Source organism: Bos taurus, chromosome 5, assembly GCF_002263795.3.
Source record: "Bos taurus isolate L1 Dominette 01449 registration number 42190680 breed Hereford chromosome 5, ARS-UCD2.0, whole genome shotgun sequence".
NCBI lineage: Eukaryota > Metazoa > Chordata > Mammalia > Artiodactyla > Bovidae > Bos > Bos taurus.
In genome coordinates this window covers 88,940,564-88,961,723 of record NC_037332.1, presented here as the reverse complement: position 1 = coordinate 88,961,723, position 21,160 = coordinate 88,940,564, and the positions used below count along the sequence as shown (strand labels likewise).

Below are 21,160 nucleotides of genomic sequence, written 5' to 3'. Positions count from 1 at the left end.
TAAGAGTGATGTCATCTGCATATCTGAGGTTATTGATATTTCTCCCTGCAATCTTGATTCCAGCTTGTGCTTAATCCAGCCTGGCATTTTGCATGATATACTTGGCATATAAGTTAGTCAGGGTGACAATATACAGCCTTGATGTACTCTTTTCCCTATTTGGAACCAGCCTGTTGTTCCATGTCCAGTTCTAACTGTTGCTTCCTGACTTGCATACAGATGTCTCAGGAGGCAGATCACATGGTCTGGTATTCCCATCTCTTGAAGAATTTTCCACAGTTTATTGTGATCCACACAGTCAAAGGCTTTGGCATAGTTAATAAAGCAGAAATAGATGTTTTTTCTGGAACTCTCTTGCTTTTTCAATGATCCAGCGGATGTTGGCAATTTGATCTCTGGTTCCTCTGCCTTTTCTAAAACCAGCTTGAACATCTGGAAGTGCATGGTTCACATACTGCTGAAGCCTGGCTTGGAGAATTTTGAGCATTATTTTGCTAGAGTGTGAGATGAATGCAATTGTGTTGTAGTTTGAGCATTCTTTGGCATTGCCTTTTTTGGGAATGGAATGAAAACTGAGCTTTCCTAGTCCTGTGGCTACCACTGAGTTTTCCAAATTTGCTGGCATATTGAGTGCAGCACTTTCACAGCATCATCTTTTAGGATTTGTAATAGCTCAACTGGAATTCCATCACCTCCTCTTGCTTTGTTCATAGTGATTCTTCCTAAGGCCCACTTAACTTCACATTCCAGGATGTCTGGCTCTAGGTGAGTGATCACACCATCATGGTTATATGGGTCATAAAGATCTTTTTTGTATAGTTCTTCTGTGTATTCTTTCCACCTCTTCTTAATATCTTCTGCTTCTCTTAGGTCCATAACATTTCTGTCCTTTATTGAGCCCATCTTTTTATGAAATGTTCCCTTGGTATCTCTTTTTCTTGAAGTGATCTCTAGTCTTTCCCCTTCTATTGTTTTCCTCTATTTCTTTGTGTTGATCACTGAGGAAGGCTTTCCTATCTCTCTTTGCTATTCTTTGGAACCCTGTGTTCAAATGAGTATATCTTTTCTTTTCTCCTTTGCCTCTTGCTTCTCTTCTTTTCTCAGCTATTTGTAAGGCCTCCTCAGACAACTATTTTGCCTTTTTGTATATTTTTTTCCTTGGGGATGATCTTGATCACTGACTGCCTCCTGTACGATGTCATGAACATCCATCCATAATTTTTCATACAGTGCCTTAGTGTGGCACATTACATAGATATTCTTAAATTATTTATTTATCATTTTTTCCTCCCAGCATTCGTATGTATTTAAATAATTAAGGAAATAGCTTATGCCAAAAGAAGTTCAAATTTTCATAAAGCTCTTTAACATTGGTAAGCACTAAAACTAATCACTTAGGCAACAACCAGCATATTACCAAAAACTCTGGATTATGACAGTGAACACATAGAATTTGGCTGAAATTAATCAAATCAAAATGCATGGATAAAAAAGAAATTTACAGTGATAAAATCTGTTTAAAAAAATAGAAAGGAATTAACCACAAGATAGTTTTACAAAGTGAATTTTAAGGCAATACAATTGCTTAATTAGTACATAATAGAAAAGAGAAGAAATATATCAAATATCAAAAAATTTTTAAGTGATTTTCACAATTTTTAAAATTACATAAAGTAAAATTCAATCAAAGAGATCAAAATTGAAAACATCAAACACATTAGAAAGACATCAAAATATAATGGTTATTAAAACATAAGCATAATATTTAATAAAAATTAAATCTTTGGGCTAGGTATTAGATAGTGAAGTGAAAGTCACTCAGTTGTGTCTGACTCTTTGTGACCCCATGGACTATACAGTCCACGGAATTCTGCAGGCCAGAATACTGGCCTTTCACTTCTCCAGGGGATCTTCCCAACCCAGGTCTCCCACATTGCAGGCAGATTCTTTACCAGCTGAGCCACAAGGGAAGCCCAAGAATACTGGAGTGGGTAGCCTGTCTCTTCTCCAGGAGATCTGCCTGACCCAGAAATTGAACTGGGGTCTCCTGTATTGCAGGCAGATTCTTTACCAACTGAGCTATGAGGGAAGCCCAGGTATAAGATAAGCACTTTGTAATATTTTTCACTCTATAATATACATGATTCTAACTTGGTTATGATATGTCTTACAGAGGTGGTAGGAATGGCTTTGGCATTTAACACTCTTCTTCCACTAGTGCAAAGAAAAAAATATATATTTGCAGAGTGTGAATGGAGCAAAGTTTTAAAAACAAGTCATATTAATAAAAAGAAAAAAGAGGATAAATCTATAATGGCCTTTCAAATTACATATATTTGGTGCATTGACAAACATTCACAAACACATCCATGACCTCATGAACATAATCTCCTTTGAACCGTGCAATGACCCTATAAAATAAATAAGCTAACTATTTTGTATTACCTTTTAATGGGTTAGGAAACTGAAGTTCAGTGAACTGTGTAATTTTTTCATCTTTGTTTGGTTAGGAAATTAAAAACAAGACAACTGGATCTAGATCTTCTGATTGCAAAATACATTCTTTTTTCTTTCACCACATGCGTACCAGGTAATCCATGAATAATTTTCTATCTTTGCTAAGAAGGAAACAAAATAGTGGGTAGAGGATATTAGAAGAAAGAAGAGGGAATTATGAGATATAAAGTCCATATACAAAATAAAGTCAGGGTTAAAAAAAGAGATACAGTATATCAAGAACTTAGTTTTTCTGTAACATACCAATAAATTGTATTCCAATCTTGTTTGGAAGTAGCATTTTTAATCAATAATACTTCAGGTCACTTCAATTCAGTTCAGTCGCACAGTTGCATCTGACTCTGTGACCCCATGGATTGCAGCACCCCAGGCTTCCCTGTCCATTACCAACACCAGAAGCTTGCTCAAACTCATGTCCATTGAGTCAGTGATGCCATCCAGTCATCTCATCCTCTGTCATCCACTTCTCCTCCTGCCTTCAATCTTTCCCAGCATCAGGGTCTTTTCAAATGAGTCTGGTCTTCACATCAGGTGGCCAAAGTATTGGAGCTTCATCATCAGTCCTTCCAATGAATATTCAAGATTGATTTCCTTTAGGATTGACTGGTTGGATCTCCTGGCAGTCCAAGGGACTCTCAAGAGTCTTCTCCAACACCACAGTTCAAAAGCATCAATTCTTCAGTGCTCAGCCTTCTTCACAGTCCAACTCTCACATCCATACATGACCACAGGAAAAACCACAGCCTTGACTAGACGGACCTTTGTTGGCAAAGTAATGTCTCTGCTTTTGAATATGCTGACTATGTTGGTCATAGCTTTTCTTCCAAGCAGCAAGCGTCTTTTAATTTCATGGCTACAGTCACCATCTGTAGTGATTTTGGAGCCTAAGAAAATAGGCTGTCACTGTTTTCATTGTTTCCACATCTATTTGCCATGAAGTGATGGTACCAGATACCATGATCTTAGTTTTTTGAATGTTGAGTTTTAAGCCGGCTTTTTCACTCTCCTCTTTCACTTTCATCAAGAGGTTCTTTAGTTTCTCTTCACTTTCTGCCATAAGGGTGGTGTCATCTGCATATCTGAGGTTATTGATATTTCTCCCGGCAATCTTGATTCCAGCTTGTGGTTCATCCAGCCCAATATTTTGCATGATGTATTTTGCATGTAAGTTAAATAAGCAGGGTGATAATATACAGCCTTGATGCACTCCTTTTCCTATTTGGAACCAGTATGTTGTTCCATGTCCAGTTTTAACTGTTGCTTCTTGACCTGCATACAGATTTCTCAGGAGGCAGTAGTCTAAGGCAGTCTGGATGGATTTAAAAATAAATCACAACTATATGCTCCCTCCAGAAGACTCATCTCAGCTCTAAATACAAACATGGGCTTATAGTGAATGGATAAAAGATGATACTTTAAGCAAATAGCAGATAGAAAAACCAAGTGTAGCCATATACATATCAGACAACATGAATTTCAAGCTAAATAAAATAACAAGACACTAAGATAGGCATTATACAATGATAAAGGAGACAACTAATAAAGGAGACATAATAGTGATGAATACATATGCACCTACAATAGGAGCAACAAAATATATAAAGCAATTATAAAAAGACTTAAAGAGAATTTGAGAGCAACACAATAATAATGAGACTTTAACACCCTGCTTACATCAATGGATTCATCATCCAGACAAAATACCAACAAAGAAACAGCAGTCTTAAATGGAACATTAGGCCAGAGAATTTGACAGATTTGTTTAGAACATTCCATCAAAATGAAGCAGAATACACATTCTTATCAAGAGCACATGGAACAGTCTCAAGGATGAACCACATGTTGGGATACAAAACACTAAATTTAAGAAGACTGCAATCATATCAAACTTTTTTTTCCCAATTACAATAGCATGAAACTATAAATCAAAGCTAGATAAATCACAAATATTGGAGAGTAAACAATATGCTACTGAACAACTTCAATGAATACTTCAGGCAGATGAAAATAAAAATATAGCATACTAAACTTTATGAGATGCAACAAAAGCTGTATTAAGAGAGACGTTTTTAGCAATAGCGGTCTATTTTAACAAATAAGATTTATATATATATATATATATATATATATATATATAATCTCACATCTAAAGGAACTAGAAAATGAAGAACAAATGAAGCCCAAAGTCAGTAGAAGGACTGAAATAATAATTATCAGAGCTGAAATAAATGAATCAGACTAGAAAGACAATAGAAGAGATCAATGAATCTAAATGCTTGTTTTTTGAAAAGATAAACAAATTGGCTCAACTCACTATGAAAAAAAGAGGGAAGACATAAACTCAGAACTGAAGAGGAGGAATAATAGCAGACACCCCAGAAATAAAAAGAATTATAAGAGAATGTTATGAACAGCTATTTGCCAACAAATTGGACAATCTAGAAAAGAAATGGATAAATTCTTAGAATCATACAACCTTCCATGACTGAATTGTGGAGAAATATAAATTGTGAACAGACTGATCATTATTGAAGAGATTAAAATAGTAATCAAGAAAATCCCAAAAACAGACATCCAGGAGCAGACAGCTTTAAAAAGCAACTCAAAATGGATCAGAATGAAATGTAAGAACTGAAATCATAAAACTAGAAGAAAAGATAGGCAATACACTCTTTGGCGTTGGTCTTAGCGATACTTTCTGGATGTGTCTCCTCAGGCAAGGGAAGCAAAAGCAAAAATAAACAAACAAAAGATCTTCTGCACAGTAAAGGACACCATCAAAAAAAAAAAGGAAGAAAGAAAAGAAAAGGCAACCTACTGAATGAGAGAAGATATTTGCAAATCATACGTCAAATAAGGGGTTAATATCCAAAATTTATTTAAAAACTCACAGAGCTTAACAACAACAACAAAACCAACCTCATTTAAAAAAACAATAGGCAGAGAAGCTAAAATGCATTTTTCCAAAGAAGACATATGATGGCCTTTGAAAGGCCATATACACATAGATACAGAAAGGTACATTGAAAGATGTTCAATATCATTAATTATTTGGGCAATGCAAATCAAAACCATAATGAGATATCACCTTACACCTGTCAGAATCTATATCATTAAGAGAAAAAAACAAAATAAGCCAAGTGAGAGATAACAAGGATGTGATTTAGGATGATAAAGAGATGAAGGAAAAGTGTGTGAGTTTATCTGATCCAAGAACTGTTTTGCTTTTCATGTGTGAAATACTTGCATTTCAATTACAGCTCTCCTACATTTTTAGCTTTACTCCTCTGGTTCAATAATTTTGCATCTTTAAACTTTATTATTCTTATTCTGAAGACAGAAATGCATGACAGGCAAGGATTTTGTGAGCATTAAAAATAATACTTGTAGAATACATGGAACACATCCTAGCAAATATTAGCTTCCAGATAATAACATAAATTGTTTTCATGTCCTTCCTGCATTAATTGGAAAAGAAATATCTAGTGAATGAGGAGAAACTAAGTTTTCTGTAGGGTATCAGATGCAAACCTTCATCTTTATCTCTGCTATTAAACATTTTTCAAAGGATATATTGACTCTACAGTTTCTGTTTAAGAAAATTTCGATGTATACTAATATCTATGTCATAAGAAAGCACGGATTACAGAGTACATATACATCTATTTAGAAGATGTGGTATAAATTAGCATCTTTATTATGCATATTATTTGGATAGTGCATTTTTCTCATTTTTATAGCTTCTTTTCAGTTTTTTGTGTGTGTGAAATGTTCTGTTTCTTTTCTTTCATTTTGAGATACTTTCCTCTACATCAGAGGGCCCAGTTAGATTAGTTGCTTTAAAATTCCTGTCCAGCAATACTAACCTATGTGTTAGTTACTAACATAATCTAAGGGTTGGACTTGGTTGATTGTTAATTTTCTTGAGACTTGGCTACATTTTCCTGGCTCTTCATGTGTTGGTAATTTCGGACATTGTTATATTCTTCCAAAGGCTGTTGATATTTTTTGTTTGTGTTACAAGGCAATTAAGTTTGTTGACCTGAAATTGCAATGTCTATCTCTTAGGAAATAGTTCAAATCTCAGTTCAATTACTTTATCCTTAGCTGACTAGCTTAAATTGTTCAGAGGTCAAATTTTTGGAGAGTTTACATACAGAATTTAAGGCCCCCATTCTCTGGATCTCTCCTTTATGCGATTCTCCCCTGAATTTATTTTTCAGATTAGACCAATATTTATTGCAAAAATACAAGCAGGTTTTCTGATTCAACTGCTTTGACTCCTCTGATGCAAGGGTATATTTAGATAAAAAATTGAGAGTTTAAGATAATACAATTCCAATCATATGTGTATACATATACATTTCTAAAATTTATGTTTGTATGCTGGGTCTTCATTGCTGCATGGGTTTTCCTCCAATTGCAGTGAATGGAGGCTTCTCTCTACTTGTGTTTGTGGGCTTCTCATTACAGTGGCTTCTCTTGTTGCGTAGCACGGGCTCTGGGGCACACGGGCTTCAGTAGTTGCTGCACTTGGGCTCAGTAGTTGTGGCTCCTAAGCTCTAAATCACGAGCTCAGTAGTTACGGCACATGGACTTCATTGTTGTAAAGCATGTGGGACCCTCCGAGACAGAGGATCAAATCTGTGTCTCCTGCATTGGCAGTCAGATTCTTTTACCACTGAGCCACCAGGGAAGCCCCTACATATACATTTTGATCAGAACATTACACTGACGACCTACAGGCTTTTTTTAAATTGCAGGCAAAATGTTAATTTCCTCTTGTCTATCCACACTTTAATATATTTCGTAGACTTTAAGAAGTATCATAAAAAATATGAACACTTCACACACCTGCATGTCATCCTTGCACAGGGACCATACTTATCTTCTCTGTATTGTTCCAAATTTAGCATATCTGCTGCCAAAGCAAACACTCTCCCCTAAATTTTAATCTAAACTCTTTTTTCTCATTCTTCAGGTCAAAAGTACTGTGAGTTTTTTTAAAGAATTTTAACTTTTCCGAATAATGCTAACTGTGGCCTCACCTTAAAGCCATAAGAAAAAGAAACTAACCTTAGATGTCTCCTTTTAAGTGTTAACTCCCCTCCAGAATTTGACAGCTTTTTTTGTTCTCCCACGTTTTGGGGTGTTTTTTGTTTTCCCCTAAGACTTTACAGGATCAGCCCAGTGGGAACTTATTCAGCTACATTGGAGAACTAAATGTTTAAAAATCACCCTCAGCCTGCTGAGGGTACTTAAGAAGAATAATGCAAAAAATAAGATTTGATTCATGGAAATATAAACAAATCTTGGTTTTATTGAGGAAAAAAAAAAGAGAGAGACTTATGGAAAAGTTAGGATGCAGTGGGGCAAGAATAAGCTGTTAATGTAACAAGCCTGAATATGGGTTAACTGTACAGTTATCCACTGGTAAATCTCAAAACTGCTTCCATACAAAACTCTCTCTTGAGCACCAAACCTGCCTTACCTGTGGGTCTATCAGGTAGAAGTTTATTTTTAGACATCTCAAATTTGATTTGTGAAGAGATGGTTTCATTGTCTTCCCTAAGACTTCTCTTTTTCTCATCCCAAATAATAGTATTACTACATAAAATGAAGCAAACTATAAAACAAAATTAGAATACTCATATTCTGTTATTTCCAAATTTTATTGGTTCTCCTCTTAAACTTCTCCCAAGCATGTCTATAACTTTCTGTTCCCCTCTTTCCATCTCTGTTCATTTTTCTCTCTGAAATCAGCTTCCTAACTAATTTCTTTGCCATAAATTCATCTTCCTCATGACTACAGAACTAGCCCCCTAAAATTTAATTTCCTTAGGTCACATTTAAAAATGCAGATTGATCTCCCAGCAGTTGACATATTTCTATCCTTATATTTCACCCACAGATATTATTTTTGTTTTGCAAATGATCTGTGTTCTTACACTACTCTGGGCTTTCTGTGTTCTTCCACTACTCAGAGACAAAGTAATGTCTCTGCTTTTCAATATGCTATCTAGGTTGGTCATAACTTTCCTTCCAAGAGGTAAGCATCTTTTAATTTCATGGCTGCAATCACCATCTGCAGTGATTTTGGAGCCCTCCCCAAAAAAAGTCTGACACTGTTTCCACAGTTTCTGACTTTGTTTAAAATGTTTATTTCTTTTTCAGTTTCTAAGCTTCTTTTACTCCCTAAAGACTTCTTTCAAATGTTACCATATCTATAGGAACTTTGACCTTTGCAGACAGAATTAACCACTGTCCTGTGTACTCATAAATTTATAAATGTATAGCAATTGCGGTACTCCTTACATTATTATACTGGCATTATTTGTTTATTGGGCTAGGAAAACATTAATTCTTTGGAGGCATTTATTACGTCTTAGTTGTTTTTACTTCTCTTCTTACGCTGTGTCTTTTTCCAACTCCAAGGCTTAGTGGAGTTAATTGCCATACTGTAGTTGCTCAACAAATGTTTGCTGAGTAAATGAATTGAGGTTCAAATGTTGAACCTCAAATGTTTATGTTGTTGATTATGGCTGTACACGTGGCAATGTGGAAACTTGGAACTGCCTCTGACCTTAATTCTAGAGCTCTTGCCATAATAAACAAAGGACTGACCTGCCACTTCAGTTCAGTTCAGTCACTCAGTCGTGTCTGACTCTTTGCGACCCCATGAATTGCAGCACACCAGGCTTCCCTGTCCATCACCAACTCCCGGAGTTCACCCAAACTCATGTCCATCGAGTCGGTGATGCCATCCAGCCATCTCATCCTCTGTCGTCCCCTTCTCTTCCTGCGCCCAATCCCTCCCAGCATCATAGTCTTTTCCAATGAGTCAACTCTCCACATGAGGTGGCCAAAGTATTGGAGTTTCAGCTTTAGCATCAGTCCTTCCAAAGAACACCCAGGGCTGATCTCCTTTAGAATGGACTGGTTGGATCTCCTTGCAGTCCAAGGGACTCTCAAGATTCATGTTGATGTATGGCAAAACCAATACAATATTGTAAAGTAATAAGCCTCCAATTAAAATAAATTTATATTAAAAAGTAAATAAATAAAAATAATAAATTAAAAAAAAAGAGTCTTCTCCAATACCACAGTTCAAAAGCATCAATTCTTCGGTGCTCTGCTTTCTTCACAGTCCAACTCTCACATCCATACATGACCACTGGAAAAACCATAGCCTTGACTAGATGGACCTTTGTTGGCAAAGTAATGTCTCTGCTTTTCAATATGCTATCTAGGGTTGGTCATAACTTTCCTTCCAAGAGATAAGCATCTTTTAATTTCATGGCTGCAATCACCATCTGCAGTGATTTTGGAGCCCTCCCCCCAAAAAGTCTGACACTGTTTCCACTGTTTCTGCATCAATTTGCCTTGAAGTGATGGGACCAGATGCCATGATCTTAGTTTTCTGAATGTTGAGCTTTAAGCCAACTTTTTCACTCTCCTCTTTCACTTTCATCAAGAGGCTTTTTAGTTCCTCTTCATTTTCTGCCATGAGGGTGGTATCATCTGCATATCTGAGATTATTGATATTTCTCCCGGCGATCCTGATTCCAGCTTGTGCTTCTTCCAGCCCAGCATTTCTCATGATGTACTCTGCATATAAATTAAATAAGCAGGGTGACAATATACAGTCTTGATGTACTCCTTTTCCTATTTGGAACCAGTCTGTTGTTCCATGTCCAGTTCTAACTGTTGCTTCCTGACCTGCATACAGGTTTCTCAAGAGGCAGGTCAGGTGGTCTGGTATTCCCATCTCTTGAAGAATTGTCCACAGTTTATTGTGATCCACACAGTCAAAGGCTTTGGCATAGTCAATAAAGCAGAAATAGATGTTTTTCTGGAACTCTCTTGCTTTTTCCATGATCCAGAGGATGTTGGCCATTTAATCTCTGGTTCTTCTGCCTTTTCTAAAATCAGCTTGAACATGTGGAAGTTCATGGTTCACATATTGCTGAAGCCTGGCTTGGAGAATTTTGAGCCTTACTTTACTAGCGTGTGAGATGAGTGCACTTGTGTGGTAGTTTGAACATTCTTTATTGCAAGTAAATATCGACTTTACCTTTTATCTCAGTACTAGTTGTGTCTTTCTGCCTGTGATATTTTAAAATGTATTTGATAATTGTGAATATTTGTATCTCTGTTCTGAAATCTCTCAATCTTAAATTCTCTATCTCATGGCATCAGTCTTTTAATATTTTTCATTGAAGAAATTAGTTTTTTTATTATTTAATTATTTATGTTATAAGAAAGTCACCATACCATTCTTTCTCTGAACTTCAGCCCCATATTAGGAACATGGCTAAAATGCTCACAGCTCAGGTTACAGTTAGAATAAAAGAAAGCACATTTAGAAATCTATCTACAGAAACTCAATCCACATCCTCCTAAAATCCCAGTTTATGAAGAATCCTATTGTAGCCCTTGTGTTTGCACCTGTTACTCTTTTTCTTCTTTGTAAAACCAATTTAGAATTGTACCATGCGAATTTTGATTTTATTGAATCTCTTGTTTTGAGCTAATCTTCCTTTTAAGATTGAAAATATGGACATTGCAAAACCTTTTTCAGAACTTTTAGAAAGCTGCTCTTATTTAGGACAAGTTTTACTTCTGGTCACACTTGTATCTGCTTTAATGAGATAATGTCCTCTTACTTTCTAAAAGCCACTCCTCTTTGATTGTACCAAGTAGAGCTTTGATGATCAGGACTTAGATAAAAGTTTGACTCAGTATTTCTTTAATAATCAATAAATCATTTGTCAGTGTGCTCATTACTGATTCTGCAGCAACTCAAATAGTGCCTGACAAAAAATGTGTTTGGCTAAGTGATCAGAGTTCTATTTTTAACTGAATGAATTTACAGCCAAAAGCTGAGTGATGATAGCTCACAGTGATAATAAAATCAGACATTTATCAATGCTTATTACATGCCAAAAAATTTTATGTATATTACTTTAATTAATCTTCATAATAATTTTATTGTAATTATCTTCATCTAAAAGCTGAAAATCTAAAATATGAGAGGTTTCACTGCCTGTAAACTGTATACCATATTTATAACTGGGGAACAACAATTTATTCAACAACCAAAAACCATTTATGGAGTACATACTCATAATGTGTCAGGCATCTGAGTTTGATAAAAAGCCTGATAACATTTTTTTTCTATTTATTAGAGAAAGAAAGGTAGAACTTGACTTTCAGTTCAGTACAGCACACTGTAAATAATAAGGCTGAGGCCATGTCCTCCCCCCTCCAATTTTAATAAAAATGTAAAAGATATTAAAAGTAACTTGTGGATGTGCTATAAAACAAGAAGAGATACATTGTGTAAATCAGAAACTATAAGAGTTTTTGAAAAACTAAGAAGGAAAAAGAATTAGGCTAAAGAAAGAAATCACAGTCTAATACAAGTGCAGGAGAAGAAAGCTGAAAAAACATGGACGTGGCTCCAAGGGTGCTTCAAAGGCAAAGCCAGTGACCATGGGATCAAGACAGGTCCCAGAGACAAGCAGCAGGCATCGGTATAGTGTGTTGCACTCATTCAGTCAGAGAAAACATGCCTCTTTCCTGCTTAACATTTCACCTGATTGTCAAATTACCCTCCCACCCCAGCAAGCTGCAGAGGCATCTATCCTGGGCAGGAAAGGTGAGTGTGGGTGGATGCCTGGGCATAGGAGCTGAACAGTGTCTCTAGTGGCTGGTGACACCCATGGAGAAGTGAAGGGCCCACATGCAGATAAACTACTGACTTGTTGTTTTAGTCACTACAACATGCCGGACTCTTTTGCGACCCTGTGGACTGTAGTCCGCCAGGCTTCTCTGTCCATTCAATGCTGGAACAGGTTGCCATTTCTTTCTCTGGGAGATCTTTTTGACCCAGAAATCAAACCTGTGTCTCCTGCATTTACAGACTGATTCTTTACCACTGAGCCACCCTGCTGCCAAAGACTGCTGCCTCTCCATCCCAGAAAGGCTTCACAAAGACTGAATATTCAAAGCAAGGAAAGGGAGCTTCCACATGTAAAGGAAAGCAGGGAGGCAAGAATCACCAGATATTTTATTTACTTCACCACTCTTGAAAAGAGGCAACAAACTCAATAATTAAAAAATTCACCCATGGCTGTACACACACACACACACACACACACAGGCACACACACACACATAAGTGTGTATATGTATATATACATATCTATAAGATTTATTTACTTATAGTTATATATATTTATAAAAAGAATAGAACTCTAAAATTAGTAAAGGGTAGGGGAGAGAAATGGAGGAGGAAATGCTCACCAGGAAGTTCTACATCTGTATCAAATTTCATATATCAGGGGATGACAAAAGTGAAGAGAAGTTACAGGGGAAAAAAAAAAATGAACCTATGTAGTAACATGCCTCTATCTGTCAGCCACAGTGACAGTTTGAACATATCCAGTAGGACATGTTACTTCTCTCAGCAGAAAGCTACCCACATTTTTTAAATGGGAAAATACATTTTTTATAATTTTAAAAACATATGATGTTAAATTTATTGTCTTAACCAATTTTTAAAGGAACAGCTCAGTGGTGCTAAGTATCTTCATGTTGTTTACACGAATCTCTAGACTCTTTCATCTTGCAACACTGAAATACTAAACACTAATATTCTCTGTTGTCTTCACCTGGTTTTGGGGACCCACATTTTTACTTTCTGCTTTTATGATTTTGGCTAATTTAATACTTCACACGAGTGGAATCATACAGTATTTGTCCTTTTATGACTGGCTTACTTTGCTTAGCATGTCTTTGAGGCTCAGCCATGTTGTAGCATGGGATAGGATTTCCTTCCTTGTAGCTGTGAAAAGAAGAGAAGTGAAAAGCAAATGAGAAAAGGAAAGATATACCCATATGAATGTGGAGTTCCAAAGAATAGCAAAGAGAGATAAGAAAGCCTTCCTCAGTGATTAATGCAAAGAAATAGAGGAAAATAATACAATGAGAAAGACTAGAGATCTATCCAAGAAAATTAGAGATACCAAAGGAATATTTCATGCAGAGATGGGCTCAATAAAAGACAGAAATCGTAGGGACCTAACAGAAGCAGAAGATATTAAGAAGAGGTGGCAAGAATACACAGAAGTACTGTACAAAAAAGATCTTCATGACCCAGATAATCACAGTGGTGTGATCACTCACCTAGAGCCAGAATCCTGGAATGTGAAGTCAAGTGGGCCTTAGGAAGCATCACTACAAACGAAGCTAGTGGAGGTGATGAAATTCCAGTTGAGCTATTTCAAATCCTAAAAGATGATGCTGTGAAAATGTTGCACTCAATATGCCAGCAAATTTGGAAAACCTCAGTGGTGGCCACAGGACTGGAAAAGGTCAGTTTTCATTCCAATCCTAAAGAAAGGCAATGCCAAAGAATGCTCAAACTACCACACAAATGCACTCATCCCACATGCTAGCAAAGTAATGCTCAAAATTCTCCAAGCCAGTCTTCAGCAATACGTGAACCGTGAACTTCCAAATGTTCAAGCTGGTTTTAGAAAAGGCAGAGGAACCAGGGATCAAATTGCCAACATCTGCTGAATCATGGAAAAAGCAAGAGAGTTTCAGAAAAATATCTATTTCTGCTTTATTGACTATGCCAAAGCCTTTGACTGTGTGGATCACAATAAACTGTGGAAAACTCTGAAAGAGATGGGAATACCAGACCACCTGATCTGCCTCTTGAGAAACCTATATGCAGGTCAGGAAGCAACAGTTAGAACTGGGCATGGAACAACAGACTGGTTCCAAATAGGAAAAGGAGTACATCAAGGCTGTATATTGTCACCCTGCTTATTTAACTTATATGCAGAGTACATCATGAGAAACGTTGGGCTGGGGGAAGCACAAGCTGGAATCAAGAGTGCTGGGAGAAATATCAGTAACCTCAGATATGCAGATGATACCACCCTTAATGGCAGAAAGTGAGTAAAAACTAAAGAACCTCTTGATGAAAGTGAAAGAAGAGAGTGAAAAAGTTGGCTTCGAGTTCAACATTCAGAAAACTAAGATCATGGCATCTGGTCCCATCACTTCAAGGCAAATAGATGTGGAAACAGTGGAAACAGTATCAGACTTTACTTTTGGGGCTCCAAAATCACTGCAGATGGTGATTGCAGCCATGAAATTAAAAGATGCTTACTCCTTGGAGGAAAGTTATGACCAACCTAGATAGCATATTCAAAAGCAGAGACATTACTTTGCCAACAAATGTCCATCTCGTCAAGACTATGGTTTTTCCAGTAGTCATGTATGGATATGATAGTTGGACTATAAAGAAAGCTGAGCAATGAAGAATTGATGTTTTTGAACTATGGTGTTGGAGAAGACTCTTGAGAGTCCCTTGAACTGCAAAGAGATCCAACCAGTCCATCATAAAGGAGATCAGTCCTGGGTGTTCATTGGAAGAACTGATGCTGAAGCTGAAACTCCAATACTTTGGCCACCTAATGTGAAGAGCTGACTCATTGGAAAAGACCCTAATGTTGGGAAAGATTGAGGGCAGGAGGAGAAGGGGATGACAGAGGATGAGATGGTTGGATGGCGTTACTGACTCGATGGACATGAGTCTGAGTTAACTCTGGGAGTTAGTGATGGACAGGGAGGCCTGGTGTGCTGCAGTCCATGGGGTCACAAAGAGTTGTTGGACATGACTGAGCAACTGAACTGAACTGAGCTGAAGGCTGCATAATATTCCATTACATGTATATGCCACATTTTCCTCATTCCTTTATCTGTTGATGCATATTTGCATTCTTTCTAATTCCTGGATATTTTGAATAATGCTGTGATAAACATGGATGCACAAATACCTCTTCAAGATTCTTCTTTTAAATCTTTTGGCTGTATACCCAGAAGTGAGATTGCTGTATCATATGATCATTCTATGATTCAACATGAAAGCTTTCCCTGCAGAAAGAAAAGCAAAAACAAAGAACCTGAGACAATATAATAAACATGGAAGGCTTGAGGTACAGACACCAAGAACACCAAAAAGGCTAGGGTTTCTGTAGAGCAATGGCTGAAGTTACAGAAGATGAGATCTGAAAGTAAAAGAGAGCAGGGGAGAGGAGAGATTATTTCAAACCTTGGAGGACGTTGCGAAGATGAGATATTACTATGAGCAAGATGGAAAAACAGAGAATGCTGGCCTGATCAACTTTTCATTTTGAAATAATCTTCCTACCTAATGTGTTGAGAAGAAATAGTAGGCAAACAAGAGCAGAAGCAGAAAGGTCTACACGGATAAAGATGAGGTACCTATATACACTGGAATATTACTCAACCATAAAAATGAGTGAAATTGGGTCATGTAGTGATGTGGATGAACCTAGAGCCTGTTACACTAAGTGAAGTAAGTCAGAAAAACAAATATTGTATATTAATGCATATACATGGAATCTAGAAAAATGGTACTGATGAAGCTATATGCAGGGCAGGAATGGAAACGTAGGCATAGAGATCGGACTTGCGGACACAGCAGGGGAGGAAGAGGGTGAGATGAATTAAGAGAGTAGCACTGACATATATACACTACCATGTGTAAAACAAATAGCTAGTGGGAAGCTGCTGTATATAGCACAGGGAGCTCAGCACTGTGCTCTGTGATGACCTAAAAGCGTGCAATGGAAGAGGGAAGGGATACTCAAGAAGGAGGTTTTATATATATTTTATATATATATATATAAAGTATATATATATATAGCTGATTAACATCATTGTATAGCAGAAACCAATGCAACTTTATAAAGAAATTATAGTCTAGTGGCTCTGACTATAAGGAATCTGTCTGCAACACAGGGGACCCAGGTTCAATTTCTGGGTCACGAAGATCCACTGGAGAAGGTAATAGACAGAAGAACCTGGTGTGCTACAGTCCATGGAGTCACAAAGAGTTAGACACAATTGAGCAACTAACATACTCCAATTAAAAAATAAATGAAATGGGAAAAAAAAGAAGCAGAAAGGTCTTCTAGGAGGCTAATGCAGCGCTCCATTCTAGACATGATGTTGCCCACCACTTTGCAGAGTAGGAGGCAATGAGAAGGAGCTGTCTTATCAGCTTGGGCTGCTATAAGAGAATACCATAGACTAGATGTTTTAAAAAGCAGAAATTTTATTTCTCACAGTTCTAGAGGCTAGACATCTGTGAAGAGGGTACCAGCATGGTTGGGTTCTGTCGGAAACCATCTTCCGTGTTTTCAGATGACTATCTTCTTGCTGTGTCCTCACATGGCAGAGAGAGAGACATATCCTATTGCAAGGACTCCACTCTCATGGCCCAATTATAGGTATACCACTTTTCAAAACTTCACTTTACATCATTTATGTTTATGAAAGACCTTCATTAGTACCTGTTTTTGCTAACTGAAAGAAATTCAAAAAGTACTTTTGCTTTCACAAGAAATGGTGAAAAGCAAAAATAGCATTTAGCCTTGGTCACCTTGAATAATGGCAGCAGCATCTCTAATATCCTTCCCTGAAAACTACACTTTGCATTTCACCGTGAAGCTGCCATGTGTTTGAACTGTGTTTGCAAGCATCTGTGCTTTATCTAGATTTGTTTTGTGCATTTGTTAGCAAGATGTATCCTAAGGAAATAGATTCTTTCCATTTTGGCTTATTAAAATTTCAGAGGAATGCTCTGCTTTTGACTAGTGGGGAAAACTTGTATCACCCCAACACCCCATCTTGAAATATCATCACTCTGGGGATTAGAGTCTCAACATATGGATTTTGTAGAGATACTAACATGCAGTTCATAACAGGATGATATTTTGATACTAGATGTAAGAGGAATTTGCTAATGGATGTAAATGAGGACCGTAAGAAAGATGAATCCATAATTTTTTTTAAATCAAATTGAGAATAAAACATCGATAACCAGTGGGGTTAAAAGTCTTTTTTTCTAAAAACAGTGACTATATTGCTTTGTTGTCTTCATGTTAATTTGGTTTGCTCCAATATTAGTGAGGTTTTATAAATGAAAAATATTTTCAGCTGGCTTCCTAGAAATGACTTTTGAAAATGTCTAGTTACTCCCCTGACTGTTGACCTTTGCTATTTACTTGGGGCTAAAGAACAGTTTGTAATCATGGCCATCTCATACCATTATCTAGCTTCTTAGGCCTTACAAATAGCTGTGAAAAGAAGAGAAGCAAAAAGCAAAGGAGAAAAGGAAAGATATACCCATTTGAATGCAGAGTTCCAAAGAATAGCAAGGAGAGATAAGAAAGCCTTTTTCAGCGATCAATGCAAAGAAATAGAGGAAAACAACAGAATGGGAAAGACTAGAGATCTCTGCAAGAAAATTAGAGATACCAAGGGAACATTTCCTGAAAACATGGGCTCAATAAAAGACGGAAATCGTAGGGACCTAACAGAAGCAAAGATATTAAGAAGAGTGGCAAGAATACACAGAAGTACTGTACAAAAAAGATCTTCATGACCCAGATAATCATAATGGTATGATCTCTCACACTCACCTAGAGCCAGACATCCTGGAATGTGAAGTCAAGTGGGCCTTAAGAAGCATTACTACGAACAAAGTTAGTAGAGGTGATGAAATTTCAGTTGAGCTATTTCAAATCCTAAAAAATGATGCTGTGAAAATGCTGCAGTCAATATGCCAGCAAATTTGGAAAACTCAGCAGTGGCCACAGAACTGGAAAAGGTCAGTTTTCATTCCAGTCCCAAAGAAAGGCAATGCCAAAGAATGCTCAAACTACCACACAAATGCACTCATCTCACAAGCTAGCAAAGTAATGCTCAAAATTCTCCAAGCCAGGCTTCAGCAATACTTGAACTGTGAACTTCCAGATGTTCAAGCTGGTTTTAGAAAAGGCAGAGGAACCAGAGATCAAATTGCCAACACCCACTGGATCATCTAAAAAGCAAGAGAGTTTCAGAAAAACATCTATTTCTGCTTTATTGACTATGCCAAAGCCTTTGACTGTGAGGATCACAATAAACTGTGGAAAATTCTGAAAGAGATGGGAATACCAGACCACCTGACCTGCCTCTTGAGAAACCTGTATGCAGGTCAGGAAGCAACAGTTAGAACTGGACATGGAACAACAGACTGGTTCCAAATAGGAAAAGGAATACAAGGCTGTATATTGTCACCCTGCTTATTTAACTTCTATGCAGAGTACATCATGAGAAATGCTGGGCTGGAAGAAGCACAAGCTGGAATCAGGATTGCCAGGAGAAATATCAATAACCTCAGATATGCAGATGACACCACCATTATGGCAGAAAGTGAGTAAAAACTAAAGAACCTCTTGATGAAAATGGAAGAGGAGAGTGAAAAAGTTGGCTTAAAGTTGAACATTCAGAAAACTAAGATCACGGCATCCAGTCCCATCACTTCAAGGCAAATAGATGGAGAAATAGTGGCTGACTTTATTTTTGGGGGCTCCAAAATCACTGCAGATGGTGACTGCAGCCATGAAATTAAAAGATTCTTACTCCTTGGAAGGAAAGTTATGACCAACCTAGACAGCATGTTTAAAAGCAGAGACATTACTTTGTCAACAAAGGTCCGTCTACTCAAGGCTATGGTTTTTCCAGTAGTCATGTGTGGATGTGAGAGTTGGACTATAAAGAAAGCTGAGCACCAAAGAACTGATGCTTTTGAACTGTGGTGTTGGAGAAGACTCTTGAGAGTCCTTTGGACTGCAAGGTGATCCAAACAATCTATCCTAAAGGAAATCAGTCCTGAATATTCATTGGAAGGACTAATGTTTAATATGAAACTCTAATACTTTGGCCACCTGATACGAAGAGCTGACTCACTTGAAAAGATCCTGATACTGGGAAAGATTGAGGGCAGGAGGAGAAGGGGATGACAGAGGATGAGATGGTTGGATGGCTTCACCGACTCAATGGACATGGGTTTGGGTAGACTCTGGCAGTTGGTGATGGACAGGGAGGCCTGGCATGCTGCAGTTCATGGGTCGCAAAGAGTCGGACACGACTGAGCAACTGAACTGAACTGAGAAATCAACTAATGACATTAACTTAAAGAAAAATTCAACTTTGTCCTAGTCTAATAATCTGATGCTGTAATCAAGTTAGAAAATGATGCTTTATGGATATAGTTATGTTAATGTTAAAAGGACTAAGAAGTACCAATTGAAGTAGGAGAAAGTGAGTATTCTTTTAATACACACATGCACACACATTCAATACTAAGTAAAGAAGAAAGCTTTTCAAATTCTTTGTGTGTGTGTGTATATATATATATATAAGCACTATGGGATCTTATGATTAATCATTTTTCCCTTTCCTGTTTTTCCTTAGATGTTTTTGGCAGCCCTGTCACTCAGCTTTATTTCTAAGGCACTGGGTGCAGTCATTATGAAAAGTTCCATCACTCAAATAGAAAGGAGATTTGACATATCATCTTCTACTGTTGGCTTAATTGACGGAAGCTTTGAAATTGGTAAGTTTTACATGCATTTTTATTATTTAGTAATCAGAGTTGCAGAGGTGAAAACTGTTCGTATATGCTCTCCACCACTGATCCTTAACCAGAGGTAAGGATCCCCACACCCCTGCTGTGGCAATTTGGTAGTATCTGGAGACAATTTGGTTGTCATCACCGAGGATTAGGGAATGGTACTGGCATCTAGTGGCGGAGGCCAGAGATGCCTCAAAACATCCCACAATGCCCAAGGCAGCTCCAAAACAAAGAATTACCTAGCCCAAAATGTCAAAAGTATAGAGGTTAAACAGCTCTGATTTATACAAGCTCGCTGTCTGTGAACTAATATTTTGCAGGGTTTTAACATTCCTTTTCTCAAGATGCAGTAGTGCAAAAAAAGGTTGGAGAAAAGACTATGATTCTGATATTTTAGGGAGGGAGGAACAGTTTTGAAGCAATGTTTGTTAGGTTCTACTGTTTGAAAAAAGCAAAAGTGTTAGTTGTGTCTGACTCTTTGTGACTCCATGGACTGTAGCCCACTAGGCGCCTCTGTCCCTGGAATTCTCCAAGATTACTGGAGTGGGTAGTCATTGCCTTCTCTAGGGGGATCTTTGCAACCCAGGGATCAAACCCAGGTGTCTTGCATTGCAGGCAGATTCTTCACTATCTGAGCCATCATACCCCAATTCCAGGTTCACAAATACACGTTGCCCTGCACTTTCAAAGTTTAAATGCGTTCCTAGGACACAACGTACTATCTGTGAATGTTGACATCTTTGGCTGTTTTTCCTACAGCCTTAGGAAATAGCTGTAGGACAAAAATACTTGAGGAAAGATATTTACTCAATGCATTTTTCATTCACCTTTCAGTTCAGTTCAGTTCAGTCCCTTAGTTGTGTCCGACTCTTTGCGACCCCATGAATCACAGCACACCAGGCCTCCCTGTCCATCGCCAACTCCTGGAGTTCACTCAGACTCACGTCCATCGAGTCAGTGATGCCATCCAGCCATCTCATCCTCTGTCATCCCCTTCTCCTCCTGCCCCCTATCCCTCCCAGCATCAGAGTCTTTTCCAATGAGTCAACTCTTCACATGAGGTGGCCAAAGTACTGGAGTTTCAGCTTTAGCATCATTCCTTCCAAAGAACACCCAGGGCTGATCTCCTTCAGA

General features: G+C 37.6%; 1 protein-coding gene and 1 non-coding gene across 3 annotated transcripts in view; one reads left to right on the top strand and one right to left on the bottom strand.

Moving 5' to 3' along the window:
- The window catches only part of SLCO1B3 (solute carrier organic anion transporter family member 1B3), a 72,192-nt gene that overhangs the window by 11,441 nt on the left and 39,591 nt on the right, over positions 1 to 21,160 (top strand). For both annotated transcript variants that reach the window (XM_005206931.5, NM_205804.2), the window contains 1 exon segment: positions 19,867 to 20,008. In XM_005206931.5, the coding sequence (XP_005206988.1) occupies positions 19,867 to 20,008 (142 nt within the window).
- Positions 7,348 to 7,450, bottom strand: LOC112446909 (U6 spliceosomal RNA). Its single transcript, XR_003034985.1, has one exon. It is a non-coding gene; the product is annotated as a U6 spliceosomal RNA (small nuclear RNA).